At 44.8% G+C, this 21,577-nt stretch overlaps 1 protein-coding gene across 1 annotated transcript in view; it reads right to left on the bottom strand.

Moving 5' to 3' along the window:
• Window positions 1-5,266: 5,266 nt before the first annotated feature.
• The window catches only part of LOC122565479, a 23,003-nt gene continuing 6,692 nt past the window's right edge, over window positions 5,267-21,577 (bottom strand). Inside the window, exons 2-4 of the mRNA XM_043721498.1 lie at window positions 16,967-17,021; window positions 10,229-10,325; window positions 5,267-5,526 (exon numbers count right to left, since the gene is read on the bottom strand). Coding sequence (XP_043577433.1) covers window positions 5,514-5,526; window positions 10,229-10,325; window positions 16,967-17,021 — 165 coding nt within the window. The 3' untranslated portion in view covers window positions 5,267-5,513. The remainder of the gene's footprint in view (window positions 5,527-10,228; window positions 10,326-16,966; window positions 17,022-21,577) is intronic.

Raw genomic sequence — 21,577 nt, 5'->3', positions numbered from 1 at the left:
TACAGCCGCAACATGACCTCCCAATCCCTGTACTCAATACTCTGACCAATAAAAGAAAGCATACCAAAAGCCGCCTTCACTATCTTATCTACCTGCGACTCCACTTTCAAGGAACTATGAACCTGCACTCCAAGGTCTCTTTGTTCAGCAACACTCCCCAGGACCTTACCATTAAGTGTATAAGTCCTGCTAAGATTTGCTTTCCCAAAATGCAGCATCTCACATTTATCTGAACTAAACTCCATCTGCCACTTCTCAGCCCATTGGCCCATCTAGTCCAGATCCTGTTGTAATCTGAGGTAACCCTCTTCGCTGTCCACTACACCTCCAATTTTGGTGTCATCTGCAAACTTACTAACTGAACCTCTTATGCTCGCATCCAAAACATTTATATAAATGACAAAAAGTAGAGGACCCGACACCAATCCTAGTGGCACTCCACTGGTCACAGGCCTCCAGTCTGAAAAACATACCTCCACCACCACCCTCCGTCTTCTACCTTTGGCCCAGTTCTGTATCCAAATGGCTAGTTCTCCCTGTATTCCATGAGATCTAACCTTGCTAATCAGTCTCCCATGAGGAACCTTGTCAAACGCCTTACTGAAATCCATATAAACTACATCTACCACTCTGCCCTTATTAATCCTCTTTGTTACTTCTTCAAAAAACTCAATCAAGTTTGTGAGACATGATTTCCCACACGCAAAGCCGTGTTGACTCTCCCTAATCAATCCTTGCCTTTTCAAATACATGTACATCCTGTCCCTCAGGATTCCCTCCAACAACTTGCCCACCACAGAGGTCAGGCTCACCGTTCTATAGTTCCCTGGATTGTCTTTACCACCCTTCTTAAACAGTGGCACCATGTCAGCCAACCTTCAGTCTTCCGGCACCTCACCTGTGACTATCGATGATACAAATATCTCACCCAGAGGCCCAGCAATCACTTCTCTAGCTTCTCACAGAGTTCTCGGGTACACCTGATCAGATCCTGGGGATTTATCCACCTTAACCCGTTTCAAGACATCTAGCACTTCCTCCTCTGTAATCTGGACATTTTAAGCAGCAAGTGATAGACAGAGCGAAGTCATCCCACAACCAAAGGATCAGATCTAAGCTCTGCAGTCCTGCCACATCCTAGTGTGAATGGTGCTGGACAATTAAACAACTCACTGGAGTTGGAGGTTCCACAAATCTCCCCAGCCTCAATGATGGAGGAGCCGAGCACATCAATATAAAAGATTAGGCTGAAGCTTTCCCAGCAATCTTCAGCCAGAGGTGCTGAGTGGATGATCCATCTTGGCCTGTTCCAGTGGTCCCCAGCATCACAGAAACCAGTAATCCATGTGATATCAAGAAACGGTTAGAGACACTGGATACTGCAAACGTTGTGGGTCCTGACAACATTCCGGTAGTGGTACTGAAGACTTGCACTCCAAAACCTGCTGCTCCCCCAGTCAAATTCTTCCAGTACAGATACAACACTGGCATCTACCCAACAATATGAAAAATTGCCCAGGTGAATCCTGTACACAAAATGCAGGACCAGTCCAAGCCATCCAAATACTGACCCATCAGTTCTACTCTTGATCATCAGTAAAAAGGTGGAAGGTCAGAATTAGAGAGTCATACAGCACAGAAACAGACCCTTCGGTCCAACCAGTCCATGCCAAACATAATCCCACACTAAACCAGTCCCACCTGCCTGCTCCTGGCCCATATCCCTCTGAATCTTTCCTATTCATGTATCCATCCAAAGTCTTTTAAACGTTGTAACTGTACCAGCATCCACCACTTCCTCAGGAAGTTCATTCCACACTCAAACCACCATCTATGTAAACAATTTGCCTCATTTTTTTAAATCTCTCTTCTCTCACCTTAAAAATGTGCCCCCTAGTCTTGAAATTCCCCACCCCAGGGAAAAGACAACTACCATTAACTCTATCTATATCTCTCATTATTTTATAAATTCTATCAGATCGCCTCTCAACCTCCTACGCTCCAGCCTTTCTTTATAACTCAAACCTTTCAAATTCAAGTTTATGTAGGAATGCTGGGTGAATGAGGAGGAGATACAGACTAGCCATGATCTGAATGAATGGTGGAACAGACTGGACAGGGTGAATGACATCTCACTCTCCCAATCTTCCTTGGCATCACCTAATCACTGCTCAATCTCTAGAGTACCTCATCTCTCCATAACATTTGCAGCTTCAGATAGAACCGTGAGCTTTATCCTCAGTGGGCTTGTATTGTGAAGGAGGCTCTGGATTCACTCTGGTGTGAATATGTTGATGTGTGTAACTGTGTTCTGTACATGTTAGTATGTGTACACGCACATGCATAGTCTTTGTTCAAGTGCAATGATGTGGTACATAGCAGCCAGTGCAGCATTTAACACACTCATTTATTGAGTTAATCTTTTTATTTGTTTTAAGTGAACAACTTAAAAGCTGATAACATGAAATTCCAAAATTTTCAAGGCCCCAAGTTAGTTTCATAAAATTTCTCCATCTTCCTGGCCTCTGTTTTGATCTTACAAATGCAGCCCTCAGGCAGAGAACAGGTTAAACTGATCCAGAACCAGAACACAGGAGGCTGACAGTGAGATCAGACGTGTAGTGGTTAGTCTGGTATATGGGGAGAGGGGCTAAGAAATACAATGGAGATGTACTTGCTGCAGACACTATAATACCAAGCAAATCTAATAATTACAATCTTCAAAAAAAAACACAAATAAATGTACTTAGTAAATTGCTATTAAATCAAGAACAGGTACAGAATATAACTCTAGTAACTATAACTCTAATAACCAGTGTTTCAGTCATTGAATTCATAACCTGTGGGTTACAAGGTCAAAATTCAACCAGTAATTTTGGGGAGAGGCAGAGGGAAATGGAGTTACATTCATTAGTTAACACTTATTAGTTCAGAAAATAACACAATGATTAAACATCTATTGGTTTATATATGTTGGTTGCTAACATTAGTTCATGTTTATTGGTTAAAACCTTTGGTTACTATCTCAGAGATAACATTGAATGTTTGGTTAATAATGATGAATTAACATCCATTGCTTTATAAACATTCATTAACACCAGTCACAGCACTCCATTCATTTATTTCTTTTAGGGAACAAATTTTAACAACAAGTGGGTGTGAGCCTAAATCTACACATTCACACTTTACACTCAGCCACAAGTGATTAGGGAATTAGCCAAATACATGGAGGAAAATATAATGAAAACAATTATATTGATGTACAGTCACACTCACACCCACAGTCACACCAACACACACACAATCACACTGCCCCCCACACACACAGTCACTAACACCACACACACACACACACACGAATCCAGTTATACTGATCATTACTCAGACCAGCCTTTACCAAATTCTGCTTCTGCAATGAAGCCTTATCTGAAACAAACCATTTATACCAGGCATCTCCCACATAGCTATAACCCCAGGATCTGAGGTAGCACTGAACTCTGCCAATCTAATATTAGAGCTGAAAATGTGTTGCTGGAAAAGCGCAGCAGGTCAGGCAGCATCCAAGGAACAGGAGAATTGCCGTTTCGGGCATAAGCCCTTCTTCAGGAAGGGCTTATGCCCGAAACAGCAATTCTCCTGTTCCTTGGATGCTGCCTGACCTGCTGCGCTTTTCCAGCAACACATTTTCAGCTCTGATCTCTAGCATCTGCAGCCCTCACTTTCTCCAATCTAATATTACCCAAACAAAACTACTCTGGTTAGATTTCTTATCTATTGGATTTCATGACTGCAAGGCTTGGAAGAGAAGGTTATATCTGCGTGGTCTCACTGGTGGGCAAATCCTAAATTAAACTTCCAATACCTGACAGTGAGTCAGGAAAGCTGCAGGAAATAAGCTGAATCATTAACACAGGAGAGTTCCTGGGAACCAGTCATTTTTCTAGCACTGCACAATATTTTAATTTATTGTAGTTTTGCTGGACGCATATTAGATCAATTCCTAAACTAATTCCACCGTCCTGCTCTCTCCTTATTACACTGTATGAATCCCTAAACTGATCCCACTGCTCTATGCTCTGCCCATAGCCCTGTGTCAATACTCCAACAAATTACACTGCCCTGCTCTATCTCGCCATTGCCCTTTATCAATCCCAAACTGATCCTGGTGACCCATGCTCTACCCTTAGCCCTGTATCAATCACAAAAATATCCCAATACCCTGCTCTGTTTCCCCAAAGCTCTGATCTCTCCCCATTGTCCTGTATCAATCTCATAACTAATCTCATTTCCCCAGGCTCTCCCCTTAATCCCATACTATTCCCTAAACTAATGCCCCTGTCCAGTGGTGTTCCCATTGTCCTGTATCAATCCATAACTAATTTCAAGGGTCGCTCTCCATAACCATTTATTAATCCCTAACTAATCCCACGGGTCTCTCTCCATAACCATCTATTAATCCCTAACTAATCCCACGGGTCTCTCTCCATAACCATCTATTAATCCCTAATTAATCCCACGGGTCTCTCTCCATAACCGTCTATTAATCCCTAACTAATCCCACGGGTCTCTCTCCATAACCGTCTATTAATCCCTAACTAATCCCAAGGATCTCTCTCCATAACCGTCTATTAATCCCTAACTAATCCCACGGGTCTCTCTCCATAACCGTCTATTAATCCCTAACTAATCCCACGGGTCTCTCTCCATAAACGTCTATTAATCCCTAACTAATCCCATGGATCACTCTCCATAACCATCTATTAATCCCTAATAAATCCCATGGATCACTCTCCATAACCATCTATTAATCCCTAACTAATCCCATGGATCACTCTCCATAACCATCTATTAATCCCTAACTAATCCCATGGGTTTCTCTCCATAACCATCTATTAATCCCTAATTAATCCCATGGATCACTCTCCATAACCATCTATTAATCCCTAACTAATCCCCTAACCTTCATGGTTTGATATTTGCTTTTATATCAAATAATTTTCACTCAAATGATGCAATGATTTCTGTCTCAATAACTCTTTGGGGTAAAATGTTCAAGATTCAAAAACAGTCTACTCAAAGCAATCATTCCTGGACCCTTTCCTTCTCACTCCACTCAATAGTTACATTCAGCAGAAGTGGGTACTGAAAAGCTGAAGATCAGAATCAAGGTTAGAGTGGTGCTGGTAAAGCACAGCAGGTCAGACAGCATCCGGGGAGCAGGAAGAGCTTCCTGCTGAAGGGCTTTTGCCCAAAACATCGATTTTCCTGTTCCTCAGATGCTGCCTGACCTGCTGTGCTTTTCCAGCACCACTCTAATCTTGACTCAAAAGTGACATTGTTTGTGATAATGGGGACTGTTGTCTACACAAGGGGTCTCAATTAACTTTGTCTACCAATGAGGTAGATGAGCATGTCAGGTTTACATTGAATGTAGCTGTAGGGTTATGGGATGGTGTTCCCTAACTGTCCAAGGTTCCAATGTTCTCCATCCACTCCATCTGTCTTCATTCCATCTACCCTGTCATTCTGTAAAACAGAAACATTTTTATCTTTCATTTATTTTTGCCTGTTTCAGATCATTTGAAAGCCTGCTCAATTCCGATGCTCACCCTGGGTTATACCCTTATGCTACAAAGTGGTTTCACACGCTCCATCAGAAATTTCCACTCAATCCTATCCATTTACACTCAGCTCACTCAAGTTCTCGGGGAATGTGAACTTGTCTGGGTCTGAACAGCACTCTGGTTTTGGGCTGTTGGTAATTAGGGATAAGAAATGAATAGTGCCTTGCCCATGGCACCCAGGGCCCTAAATCAACTTCCAATCTGGTTGCTTTTCTCATGATAACACCTATTCCCAGCATTCCATCCTGCTCTTTTCTCACTACATCACTCACTTATCCCATTCACCCATTCTACCTCATTATCCAATCCCATTGCGTTTCCGATTTCTCTCCCAACTCTGGACCTGAAATTAAACAGAGTTCCTCCATTCATATCCCCCACCTCCACATCCATCCATATTTCTTTGGCTATTGCTGGGTGATGGGACAAAAACAGAGAAAACAGAGCTAATGATTGAAGAAGGATCACTGGACTTGAAACGTTGACTCTGCTTTCTCTAGGGCAGCACTGCTGCCTCACAACGCCAGGGACCCAAGTTCGATTCCAGCCTCGGGTGACTGTCTGTGTGGAGTTTGCACATTCTCCCTGTGTCTGTGTGGGTTTCCTCTGGGTGCTCTGGTTTCCTCCCACAGTCCAAAGATGTGCAGGTCAGGTGAATTTGCCATGTCAAATTGCCCATAGTGATAGGTGCATTAGTCAGAGGGAAAGGGTCTGGGTGGGTTACTCTTTGGAGGGTCAGTGTGGAGTTGTTGGGCCAAAGGGACTGTTTCCACACAGTAGGGAATCTAATCTTTACAGATGCTGCCAGAGCTTTGCCAGAAATTTCTGATTTCCGGCATCTTTCTTTTTTTACAATAAGAGACCAGAGTTTTGGGATAAGGGATATCAGATTTAAAACAGAGATAGGGAAAAATGACTTCTGCCAAAGGGTTGTGAATCTGTGGAATTCACTCCCCAGAGTACAGTAGATGCTGGAACACTGGATAAATTTAAGGATGGGATAGATAGATGTTTAATTACTAACAGGTTGAAGGATTTTGGAGAGAGGTCAGGAACCTGGAGTTATAGAGTCATAGAGATGTACAGCATGGAAACAGACCCTTCGGTCCAATCTGTCCATGCCGACCAGATATCCCAACCCAATCTAGTCCCACCTGCCAGCACCTGGCCCATATCCCTCCAAACCCTTCCTATTCATATACCTATCCAGATGCCTTTTAAATGTTGCAATTATACCAGCCTCCACCACTTCCTCAGGCAGCTCATTCCATACACGTACCACCCTCTGTTTGAAAAGGTTGCCTCTTAGGTCTCTTTTATATCTTTCCCCTCTCACCCGAAACATATGCCCTCTAGTTCTGGACTCCCCCACCCGAGGAAAAAGATTTTGTCTATTTACCCTATCCATGCCCCTCATGATTTTATAAACTTCTATAAGGTCACCCCTCACCCCAGGGAAAACAGCCCCAGCCTTTTCAACCTCTCCCTATAGCTCAAATCCTCCAACCTTGGCAGCTTCCTTGTAAATCTTTTCTGAACCCTTTCAAGTTTCACAACATCCTTCTGATAGGAAAGAGACCAGAATTTCACGCAATATTTGAAAAGTGGTCTAACCAATGTCCTGGACAGCCGCAACATGACCTCCCAACTCCTGTACTCAATACTCTGACCAATAAAGAAAAGCATACTAAACGAAAAGAGAAAATGCTGGAAAATCTCAGCATGTCTGGCAGCATTTGTAAGTAGAAAAAAGAGCTGACGTTTCGAGTGTAACTGACCCTTTGTCAAAGCATACCAAACGACTTCTTCACTATCCTATCTACCTGCAACTCCACTTTCAAGGAGCTATGGATCTGCACTCCAAGGTCTCTTTGTTCAGCAACACTCCTGAGGACCTTACCATTAAGTATATAAGTCCTGCTAAGATTTGCTTTCCCAAAATGCAGTACCTCACATTTATCTGAATTAAACTCTATTTGCCACTTCTCAGCCCATTGGCCCATCCGATCAAGATTCCATTGTAATCTGAGGTAACCTTCTTCACTGTCCACTACACCTCCAATTTTGGTGTCATCTGCAAACTTACTAACTATACCTCTTATGCTCACCTCCAAATCATTTATATAAATGATGAAAAGTAGTGGACCCAGCACCGATCCTTGTGGCACTCCACTGGTCATAGGCTTCCAGTCTGAAAAACAACCTTCCAACACCACTCTCTCTCTTCTATCTTTGAACCAGTTCTGTACTCAAATGCTAGTTCTCCTTGTATTCCATGAGATCTAACCTTGCTTACCAGTCTCCCATCAGGAACCTTGTCGAACACCTTACTGAAGTCCATATAGAACAGTGTCACCACGTTTGCCAACCTCCAGTCTTCCGGCACCTCACCTGTGACTATCGATGATACAAATATCTCAGTAAGAGGCCCAGCAATCACTTCCCTGGCTTCCCACAGACTTCTAGGGTACCCCTGATCAGGTCCTGGGGGTTTATCCACCTTTATGTGTTTCAAGACATCCAGCACTTCCTCCTCTGTAATATGGACATTTTTCAAGATGTCACCATCTATTTCCCTACATTCTATATCTTCCATATCCTTTTCCACAGTAAATACTGATGCAAAACATTCGTTTAGTATCTGCTCCATTTTCTGTGGCTCCACACAAAGGCCACCTTGCTGTTCTTTGAGGGGCCCTATTCTCTCCCCAGTTACCCTTTTGTCCTTAATATATTTGTAAACACCCTTTGGATTCTTCTTAATTCTATTTGCCAAAGCTATTTCATGTCCCCTTTTTTCCCTCCAGATTTCACTCTTAAGTAATCTCCTACTGCCTTTATACTCTTCTGAGGATTCACTTGATCTATCCTGTCTATACCTGACTTATGTTTCCTTCTTTTTCTTAACCAAACCTTCAATATCTTTAGTCATCCATCAGTCCCGACATCTACCAACCTTTCCTTTCTCCCTAACAGGAATATACTTTCTCTGGATTCTCGTTATCTCTTTTCTGAAGGCTTCCCATTTTCCAGCCATCCCTTTACCTGCGAACACCTGCGCCCAATCAGCTTTTGAAAGTTCTTGCCTAATACTGTCAAAATTGGCCTTCCTCTAATTTAGAACTTCAACTTTTAGATCTAAGCTATCCTTTTCCAGATCAGTCCTGATTCTACTGAGTGACAGAGCAGGCTCGAGGGGCTGAATGGCCTCCTCCTGCTCCTGGTTCTAAGGTTCATATTCAGGGCTCCTGTTTCTAATTGGTGTCCCATTATTCCTGTGTGTAACGTGTACATGTGTTCCAGGTAAAGAAGATCAATCTGGACTGTGATGCCTCTGTGGAGGAATAGCTGGTATGTGCTCACTTTCAGGGATGAAACACAAAAGAAGTGGCTACTTGGAGGAGAGTCTTTGAGGGGCTGAGGAGAGAGGGCAAGAGCAGTGACCTTATAGGGGCATGGACAGGGTAAGTAGACAAGGTCATTTCCCTTGGGATGGGGGAGTCCAGAACTAGAGGGCATAGGTTTAGGGTAAGAGTGGAAACATTTAAAAGGGACCTGAGGGGAAATTGTTTCAAGCAGAGGGTGGTACGTGTATGGAATGAGCTGCCAGAGGAAGTGGAGACTGGTACAATTACAACATTTAAAAAGCTTCTGGTTGGATATGTGAATAGGAAAGGTTTAGAGGGATATGGACCAAATGCTGGCAAGTGGGACTAGATTGGGTTAGGATATCTAGTTAGCATGGACAAGTTGGACCGAAGGGTTTGTTTCCATGCTGCATACCTCTATGACTCTATGAAAGGAATGACTTCCTAGAGTGTCAGGCCAAGGGGGTAGAAAGAAGGAAACATTCAGATTCAGTGAGGGCAGAGGACTCCAGCCCAGGGTAACAGCTACTAACTCAGTGTATCATACCAGCAGAGCTATAGCGAGTTATTTGGTAGGAAGTGTTGGGGGAGAGGGGGGAATGTGTTACAGCCCTCTCCCAGGTTACAGCTGGAACAGCTTGAATCGTGATAATTGCCCTGATTAAAAATCTATCCAGCTCAGAATAAGCGTATTAATTAACTCAGCCTCAACAGCCCTCTGCAGTAAGAATTCTACAGAATCACTTCTCTCTCAGAGTAGAAATTCCTCCTTATCTCTGTCTGAAATGTGTGACTCCTTGTTCAGAGACGATGCCCTCTGGTCCTAGGCTCTCCTACAAGGGATAACAACCTTTCCACATTGACCCTCAAAGCCCCTAAGAATCTTACTTGTTTCAATAAGGTCACCTCTCATTCTTCTAAGTTCCAATGAGTACAGGCCCAACTAGGTTAACTTCTCTTCCTAACTCAGTGCCTCCATACCCAGGATCAGCTGAGTGAACCTTCCTTTAGTCTGCCACTCACTCCATGTAAATGCTGACACTTGTTTCTCCCTCCACTCATTGGCGACAGCAGGAGTATCACATTAACTGTGGCAAAGGAAAGGCCAGACAAGAGGAAAATTGGGACGCAGTAGTTCACGCAACAGAACAGACACTTGCAAAATGTCTCTCCAATTACTTAAAAGTAAATCTAACACCAAGAGTAAGGAGGAACACTCCATTGATAGGTTCTTACCTGCAGCCCAAACGCTTCTGCAGTTCTGCAAGATTGTAGCAGTCTCCCAGCTGTTGTTTCAGTGTTGCCAGTTGTTGCTCCAGTCTGATTTTATGACCTGGTGGCAAGGAAGCACAGAATCGACCATCATAGAAGGAGGCCATTCAGCCCACTGAATCTGTGTCAGCTCTCTGCAACTTGATTTTTCACACTTTCCCCATTTGCTGCAATTTGTTGCTTAGCACCCACCCTTTAGACTGAGCTGTGGACCATCACTCCTCATGTCCTAGCACCTGGATCAGCATCAATCGTGACTCTCCTGCTATGAAGCACCTTGGGACGTTTGGTGTAATTGCTGTCCTTGCAGTGACAAAGTACAAAATTGTCAGCTGAGCAGGGTCTTGTCATTGGCTGAACCCCAGGGATAGACTGGGCACCAGGAATTGGAAATCCCACCCCAAATCCATTAACCCCTGGTGACTGGGAGCAGCAGGTGCTCCTGTGGATTGACCCTTACTTATAGCACAAAACAGTTAAGGCTTATGCTCCCATACAATAAAGGGAGTGCTGCACTGTTGGCTGGTGCTGTCTTACAGATATAATGTTAAACCAAAGCCTAATGTGACTGGCCATATGTAAATGATCTTTAGTCACTTGTTTGAAGAGGAGCAGGAGAGGGGTGTTATCTCGGGTGTTCTGGCCAATATTTAATCTTCAAACAACCTCATTTAATCTGATGCTGATTACTGTTTATGGGAGCATGCTGTATGCAAATTGACTGCTGTATTTCTTACATTAGAACAGTGACGGTATATCACAAGGACAGCTCGGGAATCCTTTATCCAAAAACCTCAGGGCTGGGTTTTCAGACAAAGGATATTTTCAGTTTTTGGGTCCACTGCAATTAATTTGGCTCCAATTTATTTTCCGAAAGGCCTGATTAGATCTGTAGCCATTGAGAGTGTGGCCCTTTGGAAAAATCTTCATTTTTAGGTCTATCTGAATCTGTTTGGGCAAAAGGCAAGTTTTATTCCAAAGGAACCCAAACTGAATGTGACTATCAGACTGTTCTTGTCTGCTTCTTAAGAGACATTTGGTTTTTAGGTATTTGTCATTTTTGGATGTACAGATAATGGATACCTGACCTATATCTCTTTGGCCACACAGCACTTTGAGACATCCAGGGCAATCTGAAAAATGCAATTGATAAAATTTTCCAATTTCAGACAAGAGAGGCAGGCAGCACTGATAATGTAATCAATATACCGGAGAAAGAGTTTTGTTGAAGACTTACTGGACTCAAAACGTTAACACTGATTTCTCCCCACAGATGCTGCCAGACCTGCTGAGTCTCTCTGGCAATTTCTGTTTTTGTTTCAGATTTCTAGCATCTGCAGTTCTCTTTTTGTTGTTATTGGCCTGGATGGTGTCAAGCTTCTTGAACGTTGTTGGAGCCATCCAGGCGAGTGGGTAGTATTCCATTTCACTTCTGATTTGTGCCTTGTAGATGGTGGTCAAGTGGACACCATCCAGGATGAAGCAGTCTGCCTAATTGGTATGACCTAGGAGCTTCAACTTCCACTCCCACCACCACCAATACACAGTGGCAGCAGTGTGTACCCCCCCCACTGACCACCCCTGCTAAGGTAACTAGGTCCTTCCCGTCCATTCTATCCATGCCCCTCACAGTTGTGTACACCTGAGTCAGATGTCTCCTCAGCAACCTCTCTTCCAAGGAGAGCAACTCCCAGTCGAACCAACCTTCTCTTAAAGCTTGGAGAAAGTGAGGATGGCAGATGTTGGAGCTCAGGGTTGAGAGTGTGGTGCTGGAAAAGCACAGCAGGTCAGGCAGCATCCGAGGAACCCTTCATCAGGAATGGGCTTATGCCCAAAACATTGACTCTCCTAATCCTCTCCTGCTATGCTTTTCCAGCACCACACTCTCTTTTCTCATATCTGGATAATGTCAGCCCTGACAACATCCTTGTACATCTCCTCTGTAGCTTTTCAAAGCAATTAATCCTTTTTGTAATAACGCGACCAGAACGGCACACAGTACTCAAGTTATGACCTAACTGATGATTTATACAGTTCCTGCAGAATCTCTAGTTCCCTGTGCTCACATATTCAATTCCTTGGATAATAAAGGAAAGGATTTCAAATCCACCCTAATCACGTTAATGGTCTGTCCTGCTCACTTCAGGAATGTGTGCACATTCACTGCCAGGTCCGTTACTATCTCGACACCTCCCAAGTGCTCTCTTATCAGTGTAGGAGCAAGTTACTGCAGATGCTGGAATCTGGACTGTCAACTTGCTCTTCCTCCGTTGATGCTGCCACACCCCACTGTGATCTCCTGTATTTTTTACTTTCACTATTTTCCCATCAATTGTACGTTCTTTTATTGTGTTTGATGTCCTCAAATTTATCATTTCACATTTAGAGTCATAGAGTCAGAGAGATACACAGCATGGATGACTGTCAATGTTCTATAGAGCTGCAACATGACCTCCCAACTCTCTTTATCTAAAGTAAACTCCATCTGTCACTTCTCAGCCCATTGGCCCATCTGATCAAGATCTGTGGTTCTCTGAGGTAACTTTCTTCAATGCTCTGGCTAATAAAGGAAAGCATACCAAACACCTTCTTCACTATCCTATCTACCTGCGACTCTACTTTCAAGGAGCTATGAACCTGCACTCCAAGGTCTCTTTGTTCAGCATCACTCCCTAGAACCTCACCATTCAGTGTATAGGCCCAGCTCTGATTTGCTTTTCCAAAATGCAGCATCTCACATTTATCTAAATTAAACTCCATCTGCCATTTCTCAGCCCATTGGCCCATCTGATCAAGATCCTGTGGTTCTCTGAGGTAACTTTCTTCGTTGTCCACTACACCTCCAATTTTGGTGTCATCTGCAAACTTACTAACAATACCTCTTATGCTCACATCCAAATCATTTATACAAATGAAGAAAAGTAGTGGACCCAGCACCGATCCTTGTGGCACTCCACTGGTCACAGGCCTCCAGTCTGAAAAACAACCCTCCACCACCACCTTCTGTCTTCTACCTTTGAGCCAGTTCTGTTTCTAAATGGCTAGTTCTCCCTGTCTTCCATGTGATCTAACCTTGCTAACCAGTCTCCCATGAGGAACTTTGTCAAATGCCTTACTGAAATCCATATAGATCACGTCCACCGCTCTGCCCTCATCAATCCTTTTTGTTACTTCTTCAAAAAACTCAATTGGCCATGCTAAATTGTCCCGTAGTGCCCCGGGATGTGCAGGTTAGGGTGGATTGGCCATGCTACATTGTCCTGTAGTGGTAGACGTTGTCTATGTGGATTCCAGTCAGGTGTGATAAGGTTCCACACGGTAAGCTGTTCTGGAATGTTAGATGGCGTGGAATCCAGAGGGAGCTGGCAATGTGGATATGAAATTGGCTTGATGGTAGGAAGCAGAGGGTAGTAGTAGGAGGATGTTTATCGGACTGGAGGCCTGTGACTGGTGGAGTATCTCAGGGGTCAGTGCTGGGCCCATTGCTGACTAGGCCTCAGACTAGGCCTCAGGCTGACCTCTTGCTGTGTGTTATCTAGATCAATGATTTGGATGAGAATGTACAAGGTGTGATTAGTAAGTTTGCTGATGACACTAAAATAGACAGTATCGTGGACAGTGAGGAAGGTGCTCAGAGATTGCATCAAGACCCTGACCAGCTGGGGAAGTGGGCCGAGAAATGGCGAATGGAGTTTAATATCGATACGTGTGAGGCCTTGCATTTTGGAAAGTCAAATCAAGGCAGGGGTTTCATGGTGAATGGTAGGGTGTTAAAGAGTGTAGTGGAACAGAGGGAGCTTGGGGTACGGGTGCAGGGTTCTCTCAAAGTGGAGTCCCAGGTGGACAGGGCAGTGAGGAAGGCTTTTGGCCCACTGGCCTTCATCAGTCAGGGCACTGAGTGTAGACGTTGGGAAGTTATGTTGCAGTTGGACAGGACTTTGGTGAGGCCAGACTTGGAGTATGGTGTTCAGTGTTGGTCCCCTTGCTATCAGAAGGGTGTTATTAAACTGGAAAGTGTGCGGAAGGAATTTCCAAGGACGTTGCCTGGTCTGAACGTTAGGGAGAGGTTGGACAAGTCAGGACTATTTTCTTTCGCACAGGAGACTGAGGGAGGGACCTTATAGAGGTGGGTAAGATCAGGAGAGGCATGGATAGGGTGAACGCACTCAGTCGTCTTCCCAGGGTGGGGGAATCGAGGACGAGAGGGCATCAGTTTGAGGTGAGAGGGGAAAGAATAAAAGGGAACCTGAGGGGCAACTTTTTTTTACCCAGAGGGTGGAATGAGCTGCCAGGGGAAGTGGTTGAGGTGGGCACATTAACGACATTTCAAGGGCATTTGGATAAGAAAGGATATGGGCCAAGTGTAGGGACATGGGGTTCGCGCGGACGGCCATTTTGGTCGGCGTGGACTGATTTGCAGCGAGGGGCCTGTCTCCGCGCTGTAGCACTCTGTGTGACTCTGTGAGATCAAATTGCCCCCAGCCTAACCTGTGGTATCCAACGGGGAAAGGATATTCCCAATGTCCGGGGGGTGGGGGAGGAGAGGTGGATGGGTGAAGTCCAGATCCCAGTTGGTGGGGCGGGGAGGGGGGTAGGGTCACAGACCAAAGGGGACAGGATGGGACTGAGATGGGGAGAAACACATTCTTCACCACTACCCCACCTCCCAGATCAGCTAGGCCTCAGACTAGGCCTCAGACTAAACCTCACACTAGGCCTCCGACCAGGCCTCAGTCTCAGCCTCAGACCAGGCCTCAGACTAAACCCCACACCAGGACTCAGTCTCAGTCTCAGAGCAGACTGCAGTCTAGGCCTCAGTCCAGGCTGTAGTCTAGGCCTCACTCTAGACCTCAGACCAGGCCTCAGTCTCAGTCTCAGAGCAGGCCACAGTCTAGGCCTCACTCTAGACCTCAGACCAGGCCCAGACTAGGCCTCAGACTAAACCTCAGGCTAGGCCTCAGACCAAGCCTCAGTCTAGGCCTCAGACCAGGCCCAGACCAGACTTCAGTCTAGGCCTCAGACCAGGCCTCACTCTAGACCTCAGACCAGGGCCAGACTAGGCCTCAGACTAAACCTCAGGCTAGGCCTCACACCAAGCCTCAGTCTAGGCCTCAGACCAGGCTTCAGTCTAGGCCTCAGACCAGGTCTCAGTCTAGGCCTCAGACCAGGCCCCTACTGCTTGCCCCAGACGCAGGATGCAGGATTAACCAGCAGGGAGAGGGACAGACAGAGATAGAGGGGAGCCTCTGGGGATTGTCGGGCCCAGAAAGTCCCAGGGGCTGGAACGTGGGCTGTTTTCCCCAGAAGGAGTTGGACTTAGTCCTGAAGGGACCAAAGAGGTGGGGTGGGTGAGGGGTTGCGGGGTGAGCAGGGCGACTGTGTTGCACGGGCACAGTAGGCCAAGTGCTTCTATTTTCTGTTATTTGGGGGAGGGGGAGGGAGTCTGGGATTTGAGATCTGAAGGCCATCTGACTGGAACTTTGAGAGAAAACTCTTACGGAGCGAAGGACAGAGAGAGAGAGGCAGATCCGGCCTAGTGGTTTCGTCGCTGGATTGGCTTCGAACCTGTCCCTCTTTCCCCCTGTCTCCCTTCCTCCCTGCTGGGTAACCGGAGGGGAGGAGATGGAGGTAGAGTCCTAAATTAGAATCCAATCAACTGAAAAAAAATATTGGGAGTCTTCACAGTGGCCATTAGGAACTCCGTTCGGGATGGGAGTGGCCATCTTGAACTGGTCAGGTACCACTCCAGACACACAGGAGGGAGAAATGGGCAGAGGGAGGAAGGGAGAGAGGGAGAGGGAGAGGGAGAGAGAAACAGAGACAAAGGGCCTGTTCTGTGCTGTATTGTTCTATGTTCTATGTTCTATGTTCTATGTTCTAAGCGGGTCTGGTTGGGTTACTCTTCGGAGGGTCGGTGTGGACCGGTTGGGCCGAAGGGCCTGTTTCCACACTGTAGGGAATCTAATCTAATCAGTCCTTGCCTTTCCAAATACATGTATATTCTGTCCCTCAGGATTCCCTCCAACAACTTGCCCACCATCAATATCAGGCTCACTAGTCTATAGTTCCCTGGTTTTCCCTTCTCCAGGGTGAATGTTATTTTCACTTAAAAAGTCCTCAATTTTGACCATAGCGTGAGCACAAAACTCAAGGCTGACATGTCAGTGCGGTACTGAGGGAGTGCTGTGTGCTGACCCTGCACATGAGGACAGTTCCTGGTTTACACTTTGTGGGTCCGGAGTGTTCTCAATTTCCAATCTAGTTTTATTTGATTGTGTAAATTCTAGGGGGTTGGCTGAGTGGAATTTGCAACATTTCAGCCCTAGCTTTTAAACTGGGTATGGCTCCCTGTGTCAAACTCTGGATTTCAGCAAAGATAAGTGGTCATACGAGAGAGTGCACAGTTTACCAGCATTATACCAGGATGTGTGAGGTCAGCTGTGTCAAGAGACTGGAGACATTGCCTTTGTTTTAGAGAAGGGAAGATGAAGGTGGAACCTGACATTCAAACTTTTTTATATTTTTGGTAGATTAGGTAAGGAGAACACATGCCAGAGACTAGGAGAGTCCAAAAGTTTAATTCATCGAGGAAAGAACCAACGGGTTCATGAGCAAATATGTAAATATAAGGCTGCAAACCACATGTACTTAAACATGTGGGAATTTATAGAACGAGTGAATATTCATTGTTCACGCACTTACCTTCCAAAGCGATTTTTTCTTTCTGCAGCAGCCAGAACTGACTGATGGCGCTCTCCTGTTGGGACAGAAAGCAAGTTGGTTTTTACAAACTCTGCAAGGATTGAACCTGGGAATCCAGTATTGGGAGAAAGTGAGGACTGCAGATGCTGGAGATCAGAGCTGAAAATGTGTTGCTGGAAAAGCGCAGCAGGTCAGGCAGCATACTAGGAGCAGGAGAATTGACGTTTTGGGCATGATTCATGAAGAAGGGCTCATGCCCGAAACGTCGATTCTACTGCTCCTTGGATGCTGCCTGACCTGCTGCGCCTTTCCAGCACCACATTTTTAATCCAGTGTTAGGGACAAGACTGCATGCTTTTCCACCAAGCTATAATGAATTATATTTTGAGATCCCCTTTCAGCCTGAATGGGAATGTTAATAGTTTCCTTTCACATTTTGAAAATGCCTTTTTTGTTCAACTGAATTGAAACTCTAATGTGAAATGTCAAAATTCCATTGTACTTTCTGCAAAGTCTGTACAGAGTTGTTTTATACTTGTACTTACTTCTTTATTATTTATGAATAAAGTATATTTTTGAATTAAAAACAGAGACAGCTGTCAAATGAGGTGCTACTGGAAAGTCTCAGAGACCTGTTCATTGAATATGAGAATATCAGAAAAAGGAATTGAACCTATATCATGTGAAAATTGTCTCTAAGTTCCCACTTTCCCAATTACTGTAGCAAACACCCACCCTTCGCAATGTACATTTCCAATTCCCAGCATCCTTTCCATTCATACCCCTATAGTCTCACAATAACATAATCAAAAAGGAAAAATGAGATTGACATTGGAAGGAAACAATTGCCAAACTGAACAAGGAGGTGGGCTGGCTGGATTGCTCTGCGAGAAAAATAAAATACTGACGGGCTGAATGTCCTCCTGTGCCATAAGTGATTCTCTGACTCTTTAATTTCTGGGCCAAATACTGGCAAATGGACAAGTTGGACCAAAGATTCTGTTTCCATGCTGTATAGCTCTATGATTCTGACTCTAATTGGGAATTGGGAACTGAAACGAGCTCTGACAACCTTTTCCCAATGTGTCATCGGCATAATCAGAAAACAAAAAAAAACCTGCAGATGCTGGAAATCTGAAACAAAATGCAGGAGAAACTCAGAAGGTCTGGCAGCACCTGTGGAGAGAAAACAGAGCTAACGTTTCAGATCTTCTCCAGAACTGACTTGAAATGTTAACACTGACCTCTCTCCACAAATGCTGCGAAGCCTGCTGAATTTCTCCAGCAAATTTTCTAAATAAAATTTCAGTCGTAAACGTTTCAGCCAGGGAGTGGTGAGAATGTGGAATGGACTCCTAAAGAGTGTGTCGAAAGTGAGGACTACGAATGCTGGAGATTAGAGTCGAGAGTGTGATGCTGGAAAATCACAGCAGGTCTGGCAGCACCCGAGGAGCAGGAGAATCAATGTTTCTGGCAAAAGCCCTTCGTCATTCCAGATGCTGCCTGACCTCGTAAAGGGTGTGGTCTGTGCTCCTGATAATTTGCTTTCACACACTGCACAGACCTTTGATGTCCTGAACCAGCAGTGATTTCTGAAACTAGGAATCAATGTCATCAACACACCGATCATCGGAATGTCAGACTGGTTGTGAAACTACACAGCTTAGAGGGAACTTTGGAAGTTGTTAAACTCCTGCAAGTGGGGGTAGGATGCAGGGTGATATAATGGTTTGCACTTCTGCCTCACAGCTGCAGGAACCTGGGTTCAACCCTAGACATGGGTAACTGTCTGTGTCAAGTTTGCATGATCTCTCTGTGCGTGGGGTGCTTTGGTTTCATCCCAAAGGCTTAATTTATTATTGTCACATGTACCTTGTTACATTAAACAGTTTTGTTTTCTGTGCACTACAGGGAGATCATACCAGATAAGGTGCATTAGGGCAATAGAACAGACTGAGGAATACAATATTACAGCTGCAGAGAAGGTGCACAGAGAGCGAGGTCAACATTAAATTTAAAATTTGAGAGGTCCATTTGGAAATGTAACAACAGAGGAGGAGAAGCTGTTCCTGAATCTATTGGTACGTGTGTTTAAGCTTATATACTTTCTGCCTGACAGAAGAGGTTGGAAGAGATTATAACTGGGTGGGAATGTTGGGTGGCTTAACCGAGGTGAAATGGGGGTGTGGTTAGGGTAGAATATTCTTCAGAGGGTCAACCTGATGCAATTAACTGAATGGCCTTTATCTGCACTGTGGGGATTTTATAATAGAACAAATAGTGTTAATACATTTAAGGGGCAGCTGGATTAAAAACATAAGGGGAGAGGATAAGAAGTTCGTATTGAGAGAGTGAGCTGAAGGTGGGTAGGGGAAGGCTTCCGTACAGCACAAATGCTGAAATGGACCAGAGTCTCTCTCTCTGCTCCGAACAGAACTGGAAATATTGAGCTTCAAAACTGGGGGAAGGTCTCAGGTTAATTAGACAGACATGGCCAAGAGGAAGGATGGAAGTCTCTGAATGGCCACCAGATATAGACAGAGCTTGTCTGGGGAAATGGTGGCATATATAATAACATGACTGGATGCTGTTAACCAGGCACCCAGGGTTAATTCAGGGGTCATAGGTTCAGCATGAAACACAGGAATTCTCTCCCTTTCCAGCTCTTTCTCCACCATTAAGACACTCTTTAAAAACTCAGCTTTTTGATCGCTTGCCCTGATATTTCCTCAGGTGGCTCAAAGTTATGTCTTATTTTATAATGCCTCATCTTATAGGTACTATATAACTGCAAACTCTTCTAGTTGAAGCACAGCATTAGCTGCAACTCAGTTGGCTGTGTTTAAATCCCTCTGAGGAGAAAGTGAGGACTGCAGATGCTGGAGATCAGAGTCCAGAGTGTGGTGCACAGCAGGTCAGGCAGCATCCGAGCGGCAGGAGAATCGATAAGCTCTTCACTGACGAAGAGCTTATGCCCAAAACATAGAATCTCCTGCTCCTCAGATGCTGCCTGACACGCTGTGCTTTTCTAGCACCACACTCTTGACTCAAATCCCTGTGACCCGAGCATAAAATGTAGGCTGACACTCCCTGTGCCCAGGACTGAGACAGTGCCACACCCTCAGGTACAGTCTTTTGTACAAAACGTTAATCTGAGACCCCACCTGCCCTGTCAGGCTGGTGTAAGGCAATGGGCACTTGTTCAAACAACAGCAGGGGATTTATCCCTGTCTTATGGGCTAATAGCTATCCTTCACCCAATATCATGAAAAGCAGATTATCTGGTTGATATGTGGGATCTTGCTGTGCACAACTAGTTGTGTTCTTTCATGGGATGTGCGGCTAGCATATTTCTCATGCATTCACCCGTGGAATGGGATGGAATGTTCCAGATTACAACAGTGAATGACATTAAAAAAAAAACACGTTATTGGGTCTATAAATGCTTTTGGATGTCCCAAGGCAGCAAAGGAGTCTGGAAAGAAAGGATTAGTTTTCTCCTGTAAACCATGTTAAGAAATATTTGGAAGGAAATGTTATGAAGGAAACAATTGAGGAGCTTCTGGTTGGAGTCAAGGTAATCAAACTGTGAGCCAAAAAGACATTATGGAAAGGAAGTTGTGTCTCACAGAGTGATTGGGATTTGCATCTTCCTGCAGCTTTTTCCTCTCTATACAAAAGGCGCTGCCACACGCCATCCTCCAGGGTCCTGGTTTACCCTAAGCAATTACACTCCATCTGAAGCCTCTTTAATTGTCATAGTTAAAACTGCTTTGATGTGTTAGACAGTGTCGACACAATCCAAAACTAGGGGCCCACTCACTAATCTCTGGATAAATCGATAGAAGGTTGGCTGACTGCAAAAGTTATTGCAGAAAATAGAAGCAGATGGTGTGGGTGAGGGGGAAGGGAGCAGATTAGCTGGCCAACAGGAAGCAGAGCATCAGTGAACTATCTGTATCTCCTTCTTGTAAACATCCAATGTTTTTGCATCAAATGCTTTCTGTGGCAGAGAATTCCACAGGCTCCCCACTCTCTGGGTGAAGACATTTCTCATCATCTCCATGCTATATGGTTTCATAGAGTCATAGAGATGTACAGCATGGAAACAGAGCCTTCAGTCCAACCCGTCCATGCTGACTAGATATCATAACCTAATCTAGTCCCACCTGCCAGCACCCGGCACATATCCCTCCAAACCCTTCCTATTCATATACCCATCCAGATGCCTTTTAAATGTTGCAATTGACCAGCATCCACCACTTTCTCTGGCAGCTCATTCCACACATGTACCATGCTCTGAGTGAAAAAGTTGCCTCTTAGGTCTCTTTTAAATCTTTCTCCTCTCACCCTAAACCTATGCCCTCTAGTTCTGGACTCCCCCACCCCAGGAAAGAGTCTTTGTCTATTTATCCTATTCATGTCCCTCATAATTTTCTAACCTCTATAAGGTCACCCCTCAGCCTTTGACGCTCCAGGGAAAACAGCCCCAGCCTGTTCAGCCTCTCCCTGTAGCTCAAACCCTCCAACCCTGGCAACATCCTTGTAAATATTTTCTGAACCCTTTCAAGTTTCACAACATCTTTCCGATAGGAAGGAGACCAGAACTGC

The sequence above is a fragment of the Chiloscyllium plagiosum genome, chromosome 31 (genome assembly GCF_004010195.1).
Source record: "Chiloscyllium plagiosum isolate BGI_BamShark_2017 chromosome 31, ASM401019v2, whole genome shotgun sequence".
Lineage (NCBI taxonomy): Eukaryota > Metazoa > Chordata > Chondrichthyes > Orectolobiformes > Hemiscylliidae > Chiloscyllium > Chiloscyllium plagiosum.
This window is presented reverse-complemented; position numbering and strand designations above follow the sequence as displayed.